This window comes from Hippichthys cyanospilos, chromosome 14, assembly GCF_059441005.1.
Source record: "Hippichthys cyanospilos isolate Australia breed blue-spotted pipefish chromosome 14, RoL_Hcya_1.0, whole genome shotgun sequence".
In the NCBI taxonomy this organism is placed as follows: domain Eukaryota; kingdom Metazoa; phylum Chordata; class Actinopteri; order Syngnathiformes; family Syngnathidae; genus Hippichthys; species Hippichthys cyanospilos.
The window spans coordinates 19,245,238-19,267,500 of NC_142382.1; the positions used below are offsets into that span (position 1 = coordinate 19,245,238).

General features: G+C 39.0%; 1 protein-coding gene across 7 annotated transcripts in view; it reads right to left on the reverse strand.

The window, feature by feature from the left end:
* The window catches only part of adck1 (aarF domain containing kinase 1), a 117,657-nt gene that overhangs the window by 64,984 nt on the left and 30,410 nt on the right, over window positions 1-22,263 (reverse strand). For all 7 annotated transcript variants that reach the window (XM_088433041.1, XM_088433037.1, XM_088433040.1 and 4 more), the window contains one exon: window positions 21,038-21,241. In XM_088433041.1, the coding sequence (XP_088289167.1) occupies window positions 21,038-21,241 (204 nt within the window). The remainder of the gene's footprint in view (window positions 1-21,037; window positions 21,242-22,263) is intronic.

Consider the following 22,263-nt stretch of genomic DNA (forward strand, 5'->3'; position numbering starts at 1 on the left):
GCTTTTCAGACTTAATTTCAGCGATATTAATTCAAAGGGCTCAGCTAAACACATAAAAACGTTTAAAAAATGCTATATTTTTGGCTGCCACTAGGTGGCACTCGCACTATAACAAAAAATACATTGATACGTGTATTCCGCATTGGAAACTCATTAAATATATGAAGTTTAGAAAAGATAAGACTATCTGGGACCAAACACAGCAACTTTGTTCGTTTTGGCGAGACATCAGACTGACATTTTTGTTTGCCACTAGATGGCCTTATAAGCAATTGAAGATTTTTTTAAACACTTGTGTTAAGGGCTTAAGTTTCCATGTGTCTGTGAAGTTTCAGATTTTTCCAAGCTTGTAAAGCTGAGTTATAAAGGTTTGTTTCACATGTGGCAAAGTAATCATCAAAGGCATAATATAAAGCCCCGCCCCCAACATATTTGTTGGCGGATCGTCACAAAAATTTGAACAATTGTGCCTCACTGTCAGATAAAATATCACAGCAAATTTGAAGGCGATCGGGTCAAGCGTTTGGGAGAAAAAAGGAGCAGTTCGGGACCTGCAAATGAGCAAAAACGGGCCAAAAGTGCACCTTCAAAAATTCATAACTCTCTTTCTGTACATCTGAGCATAGGGCTCGCGCTGACTTTTTTGTAGGGCTCGAGGTCCTACATAAGGCTACAAATTTTTGGAGCTCTAGGTCAAACGGGCCGGGAGTGAGAGGCTATTTTCCACTCATAAGGCCATTTTGGGGCCAATTACAGCCACTTTTTTCGTTTTGGCGAGTCATCTGACTTTGAGGTGGCGTGCAGACTACGCCCATTATCGAAAAGTCGTAAAATTTTAAAACCTTAATATTCCATGTCTTAATGATATTCTGACCAATTTTCATTTGTTTTACTCAAACAGACTGTGCACAATACATGAAAGTGTAAAAAATAACATTTTAATCAACCACTAGGCGGCGCTAGTAGGTATTTAAAAAAACTTTTTTCACAGGTGTTAAAGACATAAGTTTCCATGTATCTATGAAGTTTTAGATTTTTTTAAGCTAGTACAACAAAGTTATTAAGGTTTATGTCACTCTTGGCGAAGGAAATATTGAACACATAATTTGAAGCCACGCCCCTATCATATATGTCAGCGGATCTGCACGAAATTTTGCCCACTTGTGCCACTATGTGTGAATATGGACCACAGCAAATTTGAAGGTGATTGAGTAAAGCGTTTAGGAGAAACAAGGAGCAGTTTGGGACCTGCAAACGTGCAAAAATGGGCCAAAAATGCACATTCAAAAATTCATAACTATTTTTCTGTACATCTGAGCACATGGCTCGCGCTGACTTTTTTGTAGGTCTCTAGGTCCTACATATGCCAAAAAATTTTCGTAGCTCTAGGTCAAACGGGCCGGGACCAGGTGCACTTTTTCAACCTTAGGTGGCGCTGCAGAGCCATTTTTTTAGCATTGTTTTGGGAAACACAAAAATATCCAATTTTTCACCGGGCCCGACAAATGTGCAAATTTTGGTGACTTTTCGTGCATGTTTAGGCCCTCAAAAATGGAAAAGCGCTGCACAGTAAATAATAATAATAACTAGAGCTGCAAGCAGCTATAAAGGGCCCTCGCAGACCTGTGCACGTTGAGGTATGAACAGGTCGGGGTATGAACAAGGACTACGAATGATGAAAAATTTGTTGTTGATCACTTCAGTGCAGGACTATTACCAAATATGTAAAATTTAGACAAGATGGGACAATGTTGTGTGGAGGTACTGCAGCTTTTATTGTTCCAATTTTGTGACTTTCAATGCCATATAGGCCACATTCACTGTCGAAACATTGTACTGATTTGTGGGGGGCATAAGGCATGGCCACTGGCTTTTCAGAAAACATTTAAGGGATATCGCTTCAAGGGGCTCAGCAGAGTACATAAAAACATTAAGGATTTGCTATATTTTTTGCTGCCACTAGGTGGCGCTCATACTATGATAAAAAATAGGCTTGTAGGTGTGTTTCACATTGGACACTCATCCCATATATGAAGTTTTGCAAACATCAAATCATCTAGGTCCAATTACAGCAACTTTTACTGTTTTGTTGAGAAATCGGACTTTGAGCTGGCATACAGGCCACGCCTTTTATTAAAAAATCATAAAAAATGAGAACCTTCATTCTCCACTGTGTCATAGCTTTTCTGACCATTTTTTAGTTCATGTAGTCAAACAGACATTGCACAGTACATGAGAGTGTAAAAAATTAGATTTTTGTCCGCCACTAGGTGGCGCTGTAAATGATTTGGATGTTTATCACATAGCTGTATTAGGGCATGACTTTTAAACTCCTTGCAAGTGTTTCACATGATTTGAAGCTGAAACAGCTGAGTTATTAAGGTTTTTGTCACTCTTGGCGAAGGAAATATTCAAAACAATTTGAAGCTCCGCCCACATCTTACAAGTCATGGGATCTTCACAATTTTTGGGAGATTTGTGCCGCTATATCTGCTAATAGTCCATGCCAACGTAGAAGTTAATCGGGTGAACCGTTTAAGAGAAAAAGGCACTAGATTTAGACCGGCTAATGTCTAAGAATGGGGCAAAATTGCACATAAAAAAAAAATCATAAAAATTATTCTGTACATCTTAGCACATCACTCTTATTGACTTTTTTGTAGGTCTTACAATCCTACATATGCCTAAAAACTTTTATAGTGTTAGGTCAAACCAAACAGGGATGACTCCAATCTTTCGACTAATGACATTTTTTGCAGCCACTAGGTGGCGCTAGCTTTAAACTGGAATATATGTTTGTCGATGTCTTCAGGAATAGATTTTCATCCAATGTGTGAAATTGTGAGAAGATCAGATCATCTGGGTCAAATTACAGCAGCTTTTACTGGTCCGTTAAATTTTCGGAATGAAAATGGACGTAAAGGCCACGCCCATTATCGAAATTTCGTAAAATTTGGTGGAGGTCAGCAAGGCTGTCTAGAGGCTTGTCACACGTAATTTCAGCGATATTACTTCAAAGGGCTCAGCTAAACACGTAAAAATGTTTCAAAAATGCTATATTTTTGGCTGCCACTAGGTGGCGCTCGCACTATAGCAAAATATACGTTGATAGGTGTATTCCGCATTCGAAACCCATCAAATATGTAATGTTTAGAAGAGATAAGACCATCTGGGACCAAACACAGCAACTTTGTTCGTTTTGGCGAGACATCAGACTGACATTTTTGTTTGCCACTAGATGGCCTTATAAGCAATTGAAGATTTTTTTAAACACTTGTGTTAAGGGCTTAAGTCTTCATGTGTATGTGAAGTTTCAGATTTTTTTAAGCTTGTAAAGCTGAGTTATAAAGGTTTGTTTCACATGTGGCAAAGTAATCATCAAAGGCATAATATGAAGCCCCGCCCCCAACATATTTGATGGCGGATCATCACGAAAATTTGAACAATTGTGCCTCACAGTCAGATAAAACATCACAGCAAATTTGAAGTCGATCGGGTCAAGCGTTTGGGAGAAAAAAGGAGCAGTTCGGGACCTGCAAATGAGCAAAAACGGGCCAAAAGTGCACATTCAAAAATTCATAACTCTCTTTCTGTACATCTGAGCATATGGCTCGCGCTGACTTTTTTGTAGGGCTCGAGGTCCTACATAAGGCTACAAACTTTTGTAGCTCTAGGTCAAATGGGCCGGCAGTAAGAGGCTATTTTCCACTCATAAGGCCATTTTGGGGCCAATTACAGCCACTTTTTTCGTTTTGGCGAGTCATCTGACTTTGAAGTGGCGTGCAGACCACGCCCATTATCGAAAAGTCATAAAATTTTAAAATCTTAATATTCCATGTCTTAAGGATATTCTGACCAATTTTCACTTTTTTTACTTAAACAGACTGAGCACAATACATGAAACTGTAAAAAATGACATTTTGATCAACCACTAGGCGGCGCTAGTAGGTATTGAAAAAAACTTTTTTCAAATGTGTTAAAGACATAAGTTTCCATGTGTCTATGAAGTTTTAGATTTTTTTAAGCTAGTACATCAAAGTTATTAAGGTTTATGTCACTCTTGGCGAAGGAAAAATTGAACACATAATTTGAAGCCATGCCCCTATCATATATGTCAGCGGATCTGCACCAAATTTTGCCCACTTGTGCCTCTATGTGTGAATATGGACCACAGCAAATTTGAAGGCGATTGAGTAAAGCGTTTAGGAGAAAGAAGGAGCAGTTTGGGACCTGCAAACGTGCAAAAATGGGCCAAAAATGCACATTCAAAAATTCATAACTCTTTTTCTGTACATCTGAGCACATGGCTCGTGCTGACTTTTTTGTAGGTCTCTAGGTCCTACATATGCCAAAAAATTTTCGTAGCTCTAGGTCAAACGGGCCGGGACTAGGTGCACTTTTTCGACCTTAGGTGGCGCTGCAGAGCCATTTTTTTTGCATTGTTTTGGGAAACACAAAAAAATCAAATTTTTCACCAGGCCCGACAAATGTGCAAATTTTGGTGACTTTTCGTGCATGTTTAGGCCCTCAAAAATGGAAAAGCGCTGCACAGTAAATAATAATAATAATAATAATAATAATAATAATAATCTGGAGAAAAACAAGAGGGCTCTCGCAGCGGTAGCTGCTCGGGCCCTAATAATAAGAAGAAGAACTAGAGCTGCAAGCAGCTATAAAGGGCCCTCGCAGACCTGTGCACGTTGGGGTATTAACAGGTCGGGGTATGAACAAGGACTATGAACGATGAAAAAGTAGTTGTAGATGACTTCAGTGCAGGACTCTTACCAAATATGTAAAATTTAGACAAGGTGGGACAATGTGGGTGGAGTTACTGCAGCTTTTATTGTTCCAATTTTGTGACTTTCAATGTGATATAGGCCACATTCACTGTCGAAACATCGTACTGATTTGCAGAGGGCATAAGGCATGGCCACTGGCTTTTCAAAAAACATTTAAGGGATGTCACTTCAAGGGGCTCAGCAGAGTACATAAAAACATTAAGGATTTGCTATATTTTTTGCTGCCACTAGGTGGCGCTCGTACTATGATTAAAAAATAGGCCTGTAGGTGTGTTTCACATTGGACTCCCATCCCATATATGAAGTTTTAAAAATATATGATGGTCTAGGTCCAATTACAGCAACTTTTACCGTTTTCGCGAGACATCGGATTTTGAGTTGGCATAGAGGCCACGCCCTTTAATGAAAAGTCATAAAAGTTGAGAACCTTAATGTTCCAATGTGTCATAGCTTTTCTGACCATTTTTTAGTTCATTTAGTCAAACAGGCATTTCACAGTACATAAAAGTATAAAAAATAAGATTTTTGTCCGCCACTGGGTGGCGCTGTAAATGATTTGAAAGTTTATCACATAGCTGTATTATTGCATTACTTTTAAAGGCCCAGGAAAGTTTCAGATGGTTTGAAGCTGTCATAGCTGAGTTATTAAGATTTTTGTCACTCTTGGCAAAGGAAGTATTAAACATAATTGGAAGCTCCGCCCCCATCTTTTATGTCAAGAGATCTTCACGATATTTGGACTATGTGTGCCCCTCAGTTGGATAATGATTCATGCCAAAGTTGAAGGTAATGGGGTGAATCATTTAAGAGAAAAAGGCACTAGTTTGAGACCAGCTAATGTCTAAGAATGGAACAAAACTTTAATTAAAAAAATTCATAACAATTTTTCTGTACATCCTAGCACATCACTTCTATTGACTTTTTTGTAGGTCTTGCAGTCCTTCATTTGCCTACAAAGTTTCATAGCTGTAGGTCAAACCAAACAGGATTGACTGTAATCTTTCGACCAATGACATTTTTTGCAGCCACTAGGTGGCGCTAGCTTTAAACTGGAATATATTTTTGTCGATATGTTCAGGAGAATATTTTTATCCAATGTGTGAAATTGTGAGAAGATCAGATCATCTGGGTCAAGTTACAGCAACTTTTACTGGACAGATAAAGCTTCGGAATGAAAATGGTCGTAGAGGCCACGCCCATTATCGAAACTTCGTAAAATTTGGTGGAGGTCATCAAGGCTGTTTAGAGGCTTTTCAGACTTAATTTCAGCGATATTACTTCAAAAGGCTCAGCTAAACACTTAAAAACGTTTAAAAAATGTTATATTTTTGGCTGCCACTAGGTGGCGCTCGCACTATAACAAAAAATACATTGATAGGTGTATTCCGCATTGGAAACCCATCAAATATATGAAGTTTAGAAAAGATAAGACCATCTGGGACCAAACACAGCAACTTTGTTCGTTTTGGCGAGACATCAGACTGACATTTTTGTTTGCCACTAGATGGCCTTATAAGCAATTGAAGATTTTTTTAAACACTTGTGTTAAGGGCTTGAGTCTCCCTGTGTCTGTTAAGTTTCAGATTTTTCCAAGCTTGTAAAGCTGAGTTATAAAGATTTGTTTCACATGTGGAAAAGTAATCATCAAAGGCATAATATGAAGGCCCGCCCCCACCATATTTGATTGCGGATCGTCACGAAAATTTGAACAATTGTGCCTCAGAGTCAGATAAAACATCACAGCAAATTTGAAGTCGATCGGGTCAAGCGTTTGGGAGAAAAAAGGAGCAGTTCGGGACCTGCAAATGAGCAAAAACGGGCTAAAGGTGCACCTTCAAAAATTCATAACTCTCTTTCTGTACATCTGAGCACATGGCTCGCGCTGACTTTTTTGTAGAGGTCGAGGTCCTACATAAGGCTACAAATTTTTGGAGCTCTAGGTCAAACGGGCCGGGAGTGAGAGGCTATTTTCCACTCATAAGGCCATTTTGGGGCCAATTACAGCCACTTTTTTCATTTTGGCGAGTCATCTGACTTTGAGGTGGCGTGCAGACTACGCCCATTATCGAAATGTCGTAAAATTTTAAAACCTTAATATTCCATGTCTTAATGATATTCTGACCAATTTTCATTTGTTTTACTCAAACAGACTGAGCACAATACATGAAAGTGTAAAAAATGACATTTTAATCAACCACTAGACGGCGCTAGTAGGTATTTTAAAAAACTTTTTTTAAAGGTGTTAAAGACATAAGTTTCCATGTGTCTATGAAGTTTTAGATTTTTTTAAGCTAGTACAACAAAGTTATTAAGGTTTATGTCACTCTTGGCGAAGGAAAAATTGAACACATAATTTGAAGCCACGCCCCTATCATATATGTCAGCGGATCTGCACCAAATTTTGCCCACTTGTGCCCCTATGTGTGAATATGGACCACAGCAAATTTGAAGGTGATTGAGTAAAGCGTTTAGGAGAAACAAGGAGCAGTTTGGGACCTGCAAACGTGCAAAAATGGGCCAAAAATGCACATTCAAAAATTCATAACTCTTTTTCTGTACATCTGAGCACATGGCTCGCGCTGACTTTTTTGTAGGTCTCTAGGTCCTACATATGTCTAAAAATTTTCGTAGCTCTAGGTCAAACGGGCCGGGACCAGGTGCACTTTTTCAACCTTAGGTGGCGCTGCAGAGCCATTTTTTTTGCATTGTTTTGGGAAACACAAAATTATCCAATTTTTCACCGGGCCCGACAAATGTGCAAATTTTGGTGAGTTTTCGTGCATGTTTAGGCCCTCAAAAATGGAAAAGCGCTGCACAGTAAATAATAATAATAATAATAACTAGAGCTGCAAGCAGCTATAAAGGGCCCTCGCAGACCTGTGCACGTTGGGGTATGAACAGGTCGGGGTATGAACAAGGACTATGAATGATGAAAAATTAGTTGTAGATCCCTTCAGTGCAGGACTCTTACCAAATATGTAAAATTTAGACAAGGTGGGACAATGTGGGTGGAGTAACTGCAGCTTTTATTGTTCCAATTTTGTGACTTTCAATGCCATATAGGCCACACCCACTGTCGAAACATCGTACTGATTTGTGGAGGGCATAAGGCATGGCCACTGGCTTTTCAGAAAACATTTAAGGGATATCACTTCAAGGGGCTCAGCAGAGTACATAAAAACATTAAGGATTTGCTATATTTTTTGCTGCCACTAGGTGGCGCTCGTACTATGATAAAAATCAGACTTGTAGGTGTGTTTCACATTGGACTCCCATCCCATATACGAAGTTTAAAAAATACCAGATCGTCTAGGTCCAATTACAGCAACTTTTACCGTTTTCGCGAGACATGGGATTTTGAGTTGGCATAGAGGCAACGGCCTTTATTGAAAAGTCATAAAAGTTGAGAACCTTAATGTTCCAATGTGTCATAGCTTTTCTGACCATTTTTTAGTTCATTTAGTCAAACAGGCATTTCACAGTACATAAAAGTATAAAAAATGAGATTTTTGTCCGCCACTGCGTGGCGCTGTAAATGATTTGAAAGTTTATCACATAGCTAAATTATTGCATTACTTTTAAAGGGCCAGGAAAGTTTCAGATGGTTTGAAGCTGTCATAGCTGAGTTATTAAGATTTTTGTCACTCTTGGCAAAGGAAGTATTAAACATAATTTGAACCTCCGCCCCCATCTTTTATGTCAAGAGATCTTCACGATATTGGGACTATGTGTGCCCCTCAGTTGGATAATTATTCATGCCAAAGTTGAAGGTAATGGGGTGAATCGTTTAAGAGAAAAAGGCACTAGTTTGAGACCAGCTAATGTCTAAGAATGGGACAAAACTGCACATTAAAAAAAATCATAACAATTTTTCTGTACATCCTAGCACATCACTTCTATTGACTTTTTTGTAGGCCTTGCAGTCCTTCATTTGCCTACAAATTTTCATAGCTGTAGGTCAAACCAAACAGGATTGACTATAATCTTTCGACTAATGACATTTTTTGCAGCCACTAGGTGGCGCTAGCTTTAAACTGGAATATATTTTTGTCGATATGTTCAGGAGAATATTTTCATCCAATGTGTGAAATTGTGAGCAGATCAGATCATCTGGGTCAAATTACAGCAACTTTTACTGGACAGATAAAGTTTCGGAATGAAAATGGTCGTAGAGGCCACGCCCATTATCGAAACTTCGTAAAATTTGGTGGAGGTCAGCAAGGCTGTCTAGAGGCTTTTCAGACTTAATTTCAGCGATATTACTTCAAAGGGCTCAGCTAAGCACATAAAAACGTTTAAAAAATGCTATATTTTTGGCTGCCACTAGGTGGCGCTCGCACTATAACAAAAAATACGTTGATAGGTGTATTCCGCATTGGAAACCCATCAAATATACGAAGTTTAGAAAAGATAAGACTATCTGGGACCAAACACAGCAACTTTGTTCGTTTTGGCGAGACATCAGACTGACATTTTTGTTTGCCACTAGATGGCCTTATAAGCAATTGAAGATGTTTTTGAAACACTTGTGTTAAGGGCTTGAGTCTCCATGTGTCTGTGAAGTTTCAGATTTTTCCAAGCTTGTAAAGCTGAGTTATAAAGGTTTGTTTCACATGTGGCAAAGTAATCATCAAAGGCATAATATAAAGCCCCGCCCCCAACATATTTGATGGCGGATCATCACAAAAATTATAACAATTGTGCCTCACAGTCAGATAAAACATCACAGCAAATTTGAAGTCGATCGGGTCAAGCGTTTGGGAGAAAAAAGGAGCAGTTCGGGACCTGCAAATGAGCAAAAACGGGCCAAAAGTGCACATTCAAAAATTCATAACTCTCTTTCTGTACATCTGAGCACATGGCTCGCGCTGACTTTTTTGTAGGGCTCAAGGTCCTACATAAGGCTACAAATTTTTGGATCTCTAGGTCAAACGGGCCGGGAGTGAGAGGCTATTTTCCACTCATAAGGCCATTTTGGGGCCAATTACAGCCACTTTTTTCGTTTTGGCGAGTCATCTGACTTTGAGGTGGCGTGCAGACTACGCCCATTATCGAAAAGTCGTAAAATTTTAAAACCTTAATATTCCATGTCTTAATGATATTCTGACCAATTTTCATTTGTTTTACTCAAACAGACTGAGCACAATACATGAAATTGTAAAAAATGACATTTTAATCAACCACTAGGCGGCGCTAGTAGGTATTTAAAAAAACTTTTTTTAAAGGTGTTAAAGACATAAGTTTCCATGTGTCTATGAAGTTTTAGATTTTTTTAAGCTAGTACATCAAAGTTATTAAGGTTTTTGTCCCTCTTGGCGAAGGAAAATTTGAACACATAATTTGAAGCCACGCCCCTATCATATATCTCAGCGGATCTGCACCAAATTTTGCCCACTTGTGCCCCTATGTGTGAATATGGACCACAGGAAATTTGAAGGCGATTGAGTAAAGCGTTTAGGAGAAACAAGGAGCAGTTTGGGACCTGCAAACGTGCAAAAATGGGCCAAAAATGCACATTCAAAAATTCATAACTCTTTTTCTGTACATCTGAGCACATGGCTCACGCTGACTTTTTTGTAGGTCTCTAGGTCCTACATATGCCTAAAAATTTTCGTAGCTCTAGGTCAAACGGGCCGGGACCAGGTGCACTTTTTCAACCTTAGGTGGCGCTGCAGAGCCATTTTTTTTGCATTGTTTTGGGAAACACAAAAATATCCAATTTTTCACCGGGCCCGACAAATGTGCAAATTTTGGTGACTTTTCGTGCATGTTTAGGCCCTCAAAAATGGAAAAGCGCTGCACAGTAAATAATAATAATAACTAGAGCTGCAAGCAGCTATAAAGGGCCCTCGCAGACCTGTGCACGTTGGGCTATGAACAGGTCGGGGTATGAACAAGGACTATGAACGATGAAAAAGTAGTTGTAGATGACTTCAGTGCAGGACTCTTACCAAATATGTAAAATTTAGTCAAGGTGGGACATTGTGGGTGGAGTTACTGCAGCTTTTATTGTTCCAATGTTGTGACTTTCAATGCCATATAGGCCACACCCACTGTCGAAACATCGTACTGATTTGTGGAGGGCATAAGGCATGGCCACTGGCTTTTCAGAAAACATTTAAGGGATATCACTTCAAGGGGCTCAGCAGAGTACATAAAAACATTAAGGATTGGCTTTTTTTTTGCTGCAACTAGGTGGCGCTTGTACTATGATAAAAAATTGGCATGTAGGTGTGTTTCACATTGGACTCCCATCCCATATATGAAGTTTTAAAAATATCAGATCGTCTAGGTCCATTTTCAGCAACTTCTACCGTTTTCACGAGACATCGGATTTTGAGTTGGCATAGAGGCCACGCCCTTTATTGAAAAGTCATAAAAGTTGGGAACCTTAATGTTCCAATGTGTCATAGCTTTTCTGACCATTTTTGAGTTCATTTAGTCAAACAGGCATTTCACAGTACATAAAAGTATAATAAATGAGATTTTTGTCCGCCACTGGGTGGCGCTGTAAATGATTTGAAATTTTATCACATAGCTGTATTATTGCATGACGTTTAAAGTCCCAGGAAAGTTTCAGATGGTTTGAAGCTGTCATAGCTGAGTTATTAAGATTTTTGTCACTCTTGGCGAAGGAAATATTAAACATAATTTGAAGCTCCGCCCCCATCTTTTATGTCAAGAGATCTTCACGATATTTGGACTATGTGTGCCCCTCAGTTGGATAATGATTAATGCCAAAGTTTAAGGTAATGGGGTGAAGATTTTAAGAGAAAAAGGCACTAGTTTGAGACCAGCTAATGTCTAAGAATGGGACAAAACTGCACATTAAAAAAATTCATAACAATTTTTCTGTACATCTTAGCACATCACTTCTATTGACTTTTTTGTAGGTCTTACAGTTCTTCATTTGCCTACAAAGTTTCATAGCTGTAGGTCAAACCAAACAGGATTGACTGTAATCTTTCGACTAATGACATTTTTTGCAGCCACTAGGTGGCGCTAGCTTTAAACTGGAATATATTTTGTCAATATGTTCAGGAGAATATTTTTATCCAATGTGTGAAATTGTGAGAAGATCAGATCATCTGGGTCAAATTACAGCAACTTTTACTGGACAGATAAAGCTTCGGAATGAAAATGGTCATAGAGGCCACGCCCGTTATCGAAACTTCGTAAAATTTGGTGGAGGTCAGCAGGGCTATCTAGAGGCTTTTCAGACTTAATTTCAGCGATATTACTTCAAAGGGCTCAGCTAAACACATAAAAACGTTTAAAAAATGCTATATTTTTGGCTGCCACTAGGTGGGGCTCGCACTATAACAAAAAATACGTTGATAGGTGTTTTCCGCATTGGTACCCCATCAAATATGTAATGTTTAGAAAAGATGAGACCATCTGGGTCCAAATACAGCAACTTTGTTCGTTTTCGCGAGAAATCAGACGGACACTTTTGTTTGCCACTCGGTGGCCTTATAAGCAATTTAAGATTTTTTTAAACACATTTGTTAAGGGTTTAAGTCTTCATGTGTCTGTGAAGTTTCAGATTTTTCCAAGCTTGTAAAGCTGAGTTATAAAGGTTTGTTTCACATGTGGCAAAATAATCATCAAAGGCATAATATAAAGCCCCGCCCCCAACATATTTGATGGCGGATCATCACAAAAATTTGAACAATTGTGCCTCAGAGTCAGATAAAACATCACAGCAAATTTGAAGTCGATCGGGTCAAGCGTTTGGGAGAAAAAAGGAGCAGTTCGGGACCTGCAAATGAGCAAAAACGGGCCAAAAGTGCACATTCAAAAATTCATAACTCTCTTTCTGTACATCTGAGCACATGGCTCGCGCTGACTTTTTTGTAGGGCTCAAGGTCCTACATAAGGCTACAAATTTTTGGAGCTCTAGGTCAAACGGGCCGGGAGTGAGAGGCTATTTTCCACTCATAAGGCCATTTTGGGGCCAATTACAGCCACTTTTTTCGTTTTGGCGAGTCATCTGACTTTGAAGTGGCGTGCAGACCACGCCCATTGTCGAAAAGTCGTAAAATTTTAAAACCTTAATATTCCATGTCTTAATGATATTCTGACCAATTTTCATTTGTTTTACTCAAACAGACTGAGCACAATACATGAAAGTGTAAAAAATGACATTTTAATCAACCACTAGGCGGCGCTAGTAGGTATTTAAAAAAACTTTTTTTAAAGGTGTTAAAGACATAAGTTTCCATGTGTCTATGAAGTTTTAGATTTTTTTAAGCTAGTACATCAAAGTTATTAAGGTTTTTGTCCCTCTTGGCGAAGGAAAAATTGAACACATAATTAGAGGCCACGCCCCTATCATATATGTCAGCGGATCTGCACCAAAATTTGCCCAGTTGTGCCCCTATGTGTGAATATGGACCACAGCAAATTTGAAGGCGATTGAGTAAAGCGTTTAGGAGAAACAAGGAGCAGTTTGGGACCTGCAAACGTGCAAAAATGGGCCAAAAATGCACATTCAAAAATTCATAACTCTTTTTCTGTACATCTGAGCACATGGCTCGCGCTGACTTTTTTGTAGGTCTCTAGGCCCTTCATATGCCTAAAAATTTTCGTAGCTCTAGGTCAAACGGGCCGGGACCAGGTGCACTTTTTCGACCTTAGGTGGCGCTGCAGAGCAATTTTTTTTGCATTCTTTTGAGAAACACAAAAATATCCAATTTTTCACCGGGCCCGACAAATGCGCAAATTTTGGTGACTTTTCGTGCATGTTTAGACCCTCAAAAATGGAAAAGCGCTGCACAGTAAATAATAATAATAATAATAATAATAATAACTAGAGCTGCAAGCAGCTATAAAGGGCCCTCGCAGACCTGTGCACGTTGAGGTATGAACAGGTCGGGGTATGAACAAGGACTATGAATGATGAAATAGTAGTTGTATATCACTTCATTGCAGGACTCTTTCCAAATATGTAAAATTTAGACAAGGTGGGACAATGTGGGTGGAGTTACTGCAGCTTTTATTGTTCCAATTTTGTGACTTTCAATGCCATATAGGCCACAGCCACTGTCGAAACATCGTACTGATTTGTGGAGGGCATAAGGCATGGCCACTGGCTTTTCGGAAAACATTTAAGGGATATCACTTCAAGGGGCTCAGCAGAGTACATAAAAACATTAAGGATTTGCTATATTTTTTGCTGCCATTAGGTGGCGCTCGTACTATGATAAAAATAGGCTTGTAGGTGTGTTTCACATTGGACTCCCATCCCATATATGAAGTTTTGCAAACATCAGATCATCTAGGTCCAATTACAGCAACTTTTACCGTTTTGGCGAGACATCAGACTTTGAGTTTGCATAGAGGCCACGCCCTTTAATGAAAAGTCATATAAGTTGAGAACCTTAATGTTCCAATGTGTCATAGCTTTTCTGACCATTTTTGAGTTCATTTAGTCAAACAGGCATTTCAGAGTACATAAAAGTATAAAAAATGAGATTTTTGTCCGCCACTGGGTGGCGCTGTAAATGATTTGAAAGTTTATCACATAGCTGTATTATTGCATGACTTTTAAAGGCCCAGGAAAGTTTCAGATGGTTTGAAGCTGTCATAGCTGAGTTAATAATATTTTTGTCACTCTTGGCGAAGGAAATATTAAACATAATTTGAAGCTCCGCCCCCATCTTTTATGTCAAGAGATCTTCACGATATTTGGACTATGTGTGCCCCTCAGTTGGATAATGATTCATGCCAAAGTTGAAGGTAATGGGGTGAATCGTTTAAGAGAAAAAGGCACTAGTTTGAGACCAGCTAATGTCTAAGAATGGGACAAAACTGCACATTAAAAAAATTCATAACAATTTTTCTGTACATCCTAGCACATCACTTCTATTGACTTTTTTGTAGGCCTTGCAGTCCTTCATTTGCCTACAAATTTTCATAGCTGTAGGTAAAACCAAACAGGATTGACTGTAATCTTTCGACTAATGACATTTTTTGCAGCCACTAGGTGGCGCTAGCTTTAAACTGGAATATATTTTTGTCGATATGTTCAGGAGAATATGTTCATCCAATGTGTGAAATTGTGAGAAGATCAGATCATCTGGGTCAAATTACAGCAACTTTTACTGGACAGATAAAGCTTCGGAATGAAAATGGTCGTAGAGACCACGCCCATTATCGAAACTTCGTAAAATTTGGTGGAGGTCAGCAGGGCTGTCTAGAGGCTTTTCAGACTTAATTTCAGCGATATTACATCAAAGGGCTCAGCTAAACACATAAAAACGTTTAAAAAATGCTATATTTTTGGCTGCCACTAGGTGGCGCTCGCACTATAACAAAAAATACGTTGATAGGTGTATTCCGCATTGGAAACCCATCAAATATATGAAGTTTAGAAAAGATAAGACCATCTGGGACCAAACACAGCAACTTTGTTCGTTTTGGCGAGACATCAGACTGACATTTTTGTTTGCCACTAGATGGCCTTATAAGCAATTGAAGATTTTTTTAAACACTTGTGTTAAGGGCTTAAGTCTTCATGTGTATGTGAAGTTTCAGATTTTTCTAAGCTTGTAAAGCTGAGTTATAAAGGTTTGTTTCACATGTGGCAAAGTAATCATCAAAGGCATAATATGAAGCCCCGCCCCCAACATATTTGATGGCGGATCATCCCGAAAATTTGAACAATTGTGCCTCACAGTCAGATCAAACATCACAGCAAATTTGAAGTCGATCGGGTCAAGCGTTTGGGAGAAAAAAGGAGCAGTTCGGGACCTGCAAATGAGCAGAAACGGGCCAAAAGTGCACATTCAAAAATTCATAACTCTCTTTCTGTACATCTGAGCATATGGCTCACGCTGACTTTTTTGTAGGGCGCGAGGTCCTACATAAGGCTACAAATTTTTGTAGCTCTAGGTCAAATGGGCCGGGAGTAAGAGGCTATTTTCCACTCATAAGGCCATTTTGGGGCCAATTACAGCCACTTTTTTCGTTTTGGCGAGTCATCTGACTTTGAAGTGGCGTGCAGACCACGCCCTTTATCGAAAAGTCATAAAATTTTAAAATCTTAATATTCCATGTCTTAATGATATTCTGACCAATTTTCACTTGTTTTACTCAAACAGACTGAGCACAATACATGAGAGTGTAAAAAATGACATTTTAATCAACCACTAGGCGGCGCTAGTAGGTATTTAAAAAAACATTTTTTAAAGGTGTTAAAGACATAAGTGTTCATGTGTCTATGAAGTTTTAGATTTTTTTAAGCTAGTACATCAAAGTTATTAAGGTTTTTGTCCCTCTTGGCGAAGGAAAAATTGAACACATTATTTGAAGCCACGCCCCTATCATATATGTCAGCGGATCTGCACCAAATTTCGCCCACTTGTGCCCCTATGTGTGAATATGGACCACAGCAAATTTGAAGGTGATTGAGTAAAGCGTTTAGGAGAAACAAGGAGCAGTTTGGGACCTGCAAACGTGCAAAAATGGGCCAAAAATGCACATTCAAAAATTCATAACTCTTTTTCTGTACATCTGAGCACATGGCTCGCGCTGACTTTTTTGTAGGTCTCTAGGTCCTACATATGCCTAAAAATTTTCGTAGCTCTAGGTCAAACGGGCCGGGACCAGGTGCACTTTTTCGACCTTAGGTGGCGCTGCAGAGCCATTTTTTTTGCGTTGTTTTGGGAAACACAAAAATATCCAATTTTTCACCGGGCCCGACAAATGTGCAAATTTTGGTGACTTTTCGTGCATGTTTAGGCCCTCAAAAATGGAAAAGCGCTGCACAGTAAATAATAATAATAATAATAATAATAACTAGAGCTGCAAGCAGCTATAAAGGGCCCTCGCAGACCTGTGCACGTTGGGGTATGCACAGGTCGGGGTATGAACAAGGACTATGAATGATGAAAAATTAGTTGTAGATCACTTCAGTGCAGGACTATTACCAAATATGTAAAATTTAGACAAGGTGGGACAATGTGTGTGGAGTTACTGCAGCTTTCATTGTTCCAATTTTGTGACTTTCAATGCCATATAGGCCACACCCACTGTCGAAACATTGTACTGATTTGTGGGGGGCATAAGGCATGGCCACTGGCTTTTCAGAAAACATTTAAGGGATATCACTTCAAGGGGCTCAGCAGAGTACATAAAAACATTAAGGATTTGCTATATTTTTTGCTGCCACTAGGTGGCGCTCGTACTATGATAAAAAATAGGCTTGTAGGTGTGTTTGACATTGGACTCCCATCCCATATATGAAGTTTTGCAAACATCAGATCATCTAGGTCCAATTACAGCAACTTTGACCGTTTTTGCGAGACATCAGACTTTGAGTTTGCATAGAGGCCACACCCTTTAATGAAAAGTCATAAAAGTTGAGAACCTTAATGTTCCAATGTGTCATAGATTTTCTGACCATTTTTGAGTTCATTTAGTCAAACAGGCATTTCACAGTACATAAAAGTATAAAAAATGAGATTTTTGTCCGCCACTGGGTGGCGCTGTAAATGATTTGAAAGTTTATCACATAGCTGTATTATTGCATGACTTTTAAAGTCCCAGGAAAGTTTCAGATGGTTTGACGCTGTCATAGCTGAGTTATTAATATTTTTGTCAACCTTGGCGAAGGAAGTATTAAACATAATTTGAAGCTCCGCCCCCATCTTTTCTGTCAAGATATCTTCACGATATTTGGACTATGTGTGCCCCTCAGTTGGATAATGATTCATGCCAAATTTGAAGGTAATGGGGTGAATCGTTTAAGAGAAAAAGGCACTAGTTTGAGACCAGCTAATGTCTAAGAATGGGACAAAACTGCACATTAAAAAAATTCATAACAATTTTTCTGTACATTCTAGCACATCACTTCTATTGACTTTTTTGTAGGTCTTCCAGTCCTTCATTTGCATACAAAGTTTCATAGCTGTAGTTCAAACCAAACAGGATTGACTGTAATCTTGCAACTAATGACATTTTTTGCAGCCACTAGGTGGCGCTAGCTTTAAACTGGAATATATTTTTGTCGATATGTTCAGGAGAATATTTTCATCCAATGTGTGAAATTGTGAGAAGATCAGATCATCTGGGTCAAATTACAGCAACTTTTACTGGACAGATAAAGCTTCGGAATGAAAATGGTCGTAGAGACCACGGCCATTATCGAAAGTTCGTAAAATTTGGTGGGGGTCAGCAAGGCTGTCTAGAGGCTTTTCAGACTTAATTTCAGCGATATTACTTCAAAGGGCTCAGCTAAACACATAAAAACGTTTAAAAAATGCTATATTTTTGGCTGCTACTAGGTGGCGCTCACACTATAGCAAAAAATAAGTTGATAGGTGTATTCCGCATTGGAAACCCATCAAATATGTAATGTTTAGAAAAGATAAGACCATCTGGGTCCAAATACAGCAATTTTGTTCGTTTTCGCGAGAAATCAGACTGACATTTTTGTTTGCCACTAGGTGGCCTTATAAGCAATTGAAGATTTTTTTAAATACATGTGTTAAGGGCTTGAGTCTTCATGTGTCTGTGAAGTTTCAGATTTTTCCAAGCTTGGAAAGCTGAGTTATAAAGGTTTGTTTCACATGTGGCAAAGTAATCATCAAAGGCTTAATATGAAGCCCCGCCCGCAACATATTTGATTGCGGATCGTCACGAAAATTTGAACAATTGTGCCTCACAGTCAGATAAAACATCACAGCAAATTTGAAGTCGATCGGGTCAAGCGTTTGGGAGAAAAAAGGAGCAGTTCGGGACCTGCAAATGAGCAAAAACGGGCCAAAGGTGCACATTCAAAAATTCATAACTCTCTTTCTGTACATCTGAGCATATGGCTCACGCTGACTTTTTTGTAGGGCTTGAGGTCCTACATAAGGCTACAAATTTTTGTAGCTCTAGGTCAAATGGGCCGGGAGTAAGAGGCTATTTTCCACTCATAAGGCCATTTTGGGGCCAATTACAGCCACTTTTTTCGTTTTGGCGAGTCATCTGACTTTGAGGTGGCGTGCAGACTACGCCCATTATCGAAAAGTCGTAAAATTTTAAAACCTTAATATTCCATGTCTTATTGATATTCTGACCAATTTTCATTTGTTTTACTCAAACAGACTGAGCACAATACATGAGAGTGTAAAAAATGACATTTTAATCAACCACTAGGCGGCGCTAGTAGGTATTTAAAAAAACTTTTTTTACAGGTGTTAAAGACATAAGTTTCCATGTGTGTATGAAGTTTTAGATTTTTTTAAGCTAGTACATCAAAGTTATTAAGGTTTTTGTCCCTCTTGGCGAAGGAAAAATTGAACACATTATTTGAAGCCACGCCCCTATCATATATGTCAGCGGATCTGCACCAAATTTCGCCCACTTGTGGCTCTATGTGTGAATATGGACCACAGCAAATTTGAAGGTGATTGAGTAAAGCGTTTAGGAGAAACAAGGAGCAGTTTGGGACCTACAAACGTGCAAAAATGGGCCAAAAATGCACATTCAAAAATTCATAACTCTTTTTCTGTACATCTGAGCACATGGCTCGCGCTGACTTTTTTGTAGGTTTCTAGGTCCTACATATGCCAAAAATTTTTCGTAGCTCTAGGTCAAACGGGCCGGGACCAGGTGCACTTTTTCGACCTTAGGTGGCGCTGCAGAGCCATTTTTTTTGCATTGTTTTGGGAAACACAAAAATATCCAATTTTTCACCGGGCCCGACAAATGTGCAAATTTTGGTGACTTTTCGTGCATGTTTAGGCCCTCAAAAATGGAAAAGCGCTGCACAGTAAATAATAATAATAATAATAATAATAATAATAATAATCTGGAGAAAAACAAGAGGGCTCTCGCAGCGGTAGCTGCTCGGGCCCTAATAATAATAATAATCTGGAGAAAAACAAGAGGGCTCTCGCAGCGGTAGCTGCTCGGGCCCTAATAATAATAATCTGGAGAAAAACAAGAGGGCTCTCGCAGCGGTAGCTGCTCGGGCCCTAATAATAATAATAATAATAATAATAATCCGGAGAAAAACAAGAGGGCTCTCGCAGCGGTAGCTGCTCGGGCCCTAATAATCCGGAGAAAAACAAGAGGGCTCTCGCAGCGGTAGCTGCTCGGGCCCTAATAATCTGGAGAAAAACAAGAGGGCTCTCGCAGCGGTAGCTGCTCGGGCCCTAATAAGAATAATAATCTGGAGAAAAACAAGAGGGCTCTCGCAGCGGTAGCTGCTCGGGCCCTAATAATCTGGAGAAAAACAAGAGGGCTCTCGCAGCGGTAGCTGCTCGGGCCCTAATAATAATAATAATAATAATAATAATAATCTGGAGAAAAACAAGAGGGCTCTCGCAGCGGTAGCTGCTCGGGCCCTAATAATAATCCGGAGAAAAACAAGAGGGCTCTCGCAGCGGTAGCTGCTTGGGCACTAATAAGTAACAGATTAATCATTTATTTCTGAAGAATCATGGTTGTAGCTCTAAATTTGAAAATATTACACTGAATCCATGGGATCGGTATTAGTATTTTCTGATCACAGTCATGGATAACTAGTATCCGTATTGGTAGCTTACCCTGATCAGAAAACGCCCATGTTTTTATTTCTTTAAAATAACCAGAACAATCAGACTAATAAGTAATAAAGCTAGCATTCTTTGCTTTAAGTAACACAATATGTAACAGTTCGCAGCCTTGTCTATAAATATTTGTCTTTTGCAGTGTATTACAAATCACTACAAATTCAATGTTTGATTATACAACCTTTCCATACATATATTGCTGAATGATAATCCGAAAATAATTTCTTTTGATCTTTTTTTTTTACAAGTTAGTTTGCTCTGTTTCACAGTCCTTTGAGAAACAACTCCAGTTTAAACCCCAGGTGAAACTAAATTAAACCTTCACCTTGACAAAGTTTCTCGCTTCCAACTACTGAGTGATTCCCTCCCTGAAGTCAATTTTGCAGACAGGTAATATTTCTAAAGCATCCCTTCTTATTTCATGTTTTTCTGTCTTGTTTTCCTTGCACATGATTATATAAAATACAGAACATCTAATAGTATAAGGTCTGAAACAACCTGGTCAAACATTATGCGGACTGCGCAAAACAGTAATGTTTTGAAAATGATGTTGGCTTATCTGGCAAAGCGTCAACATTGACTTGGCTGTATGACAAATTACACAGACACTGAAGGCCTAAGTATGGAATGCACTTTCAACTTTTCCATGATATTCTAATATTTTGACGAGCACTTGTGAATAAAACTTACCTCTTTACCAAGGTCCTCCCTGATGACCTGCTTGATCTCTTCCATGCTGCTTTGAGGAGCTTGACTATGGAGTATCTTCAGTGTGGATGTGTATTCTTCTGGAAGGAGATAATCTAGAGCACCAAGGTGCTGTCCAATCTTGATAAAGGTACCACGATTTGCACAGCACAAGTCGCGAAGACGCTCTGCTGAACGTCGATGTACCTACAAGCAGTAGAGAAAGCCAATACATTGTACAATATATTTGTATTCGTAAAATCAATTATATACAATAGTTACATAATTTTGTAGACACGCACATATACAAATCCGAATTTTCTCAGCTCATTTAAAAACTTTGTGAACTTAGTTTAGAACTTCATGTAACAACAAAACAAAAAAAAAACTTTCATCACAATATGAAAATATGAAGTTATTTGAATGTTGAATAGTTACTTTAATAAACATCCTTAATTCCCTAACAACCTCGAACAGTACAAGAAACATAAAAAGAAAAATGACCAACAGTACCTTTTGGTACTAAGAAGGACCCCCAAGAACTTTGCTAAGAAAAGGAAAACACAAGGCATATGGGAGGAAAATAACAACAGAGGCCATAGTACACGCCTGTAAAAAACCTGGGGGGATAATTTAGGCTGAATAGCAGCCATTTCAAGCGCCCTGCAGCAGGTCACATAATGTGGCCTTAATGTGTATAAGTTGTCAGTGTACTTCAGCTGATGTGCCAAGTATATTGTTTTGATGCCATGGGGACTGCTTTGTCCATATGTTCAGGCCATTTGGTGAAAGAGGGGGAGAGAGATTGTAGCGTTAAGCAGATATCCAGTTTTTAGCATATGACTCTTAATGGGGCTTCAACGAGCAAGCAATACTTTGAGGTAAAATATACACACACATACACACGCACACACACAAGGAATTAAGCGTGTATAGACATATGAGTGCGGAGTGACTCGCAAAGTCACAAACGCACACTGACTGCCATGTTTTGAGGTGTCTTATGATAAAAAAAATGGCATAAGAGGGGATTTAAAAAAAAAGTTGCGGTCCACGTCTTAAGATGAAAAAAAACGTAAGGCCGGGACATTGTAAACCGGGGGTCCACTGTTTATTAGTGCTTAATTCAAACTCATTGGTTAGCCATGGGTCCTAGTAGTGATATTAAAGGGAGAAGTAAGAGGATGATTAGTATGGAAATGAAGCTGGAAATAAGCAAGAAAAACGAA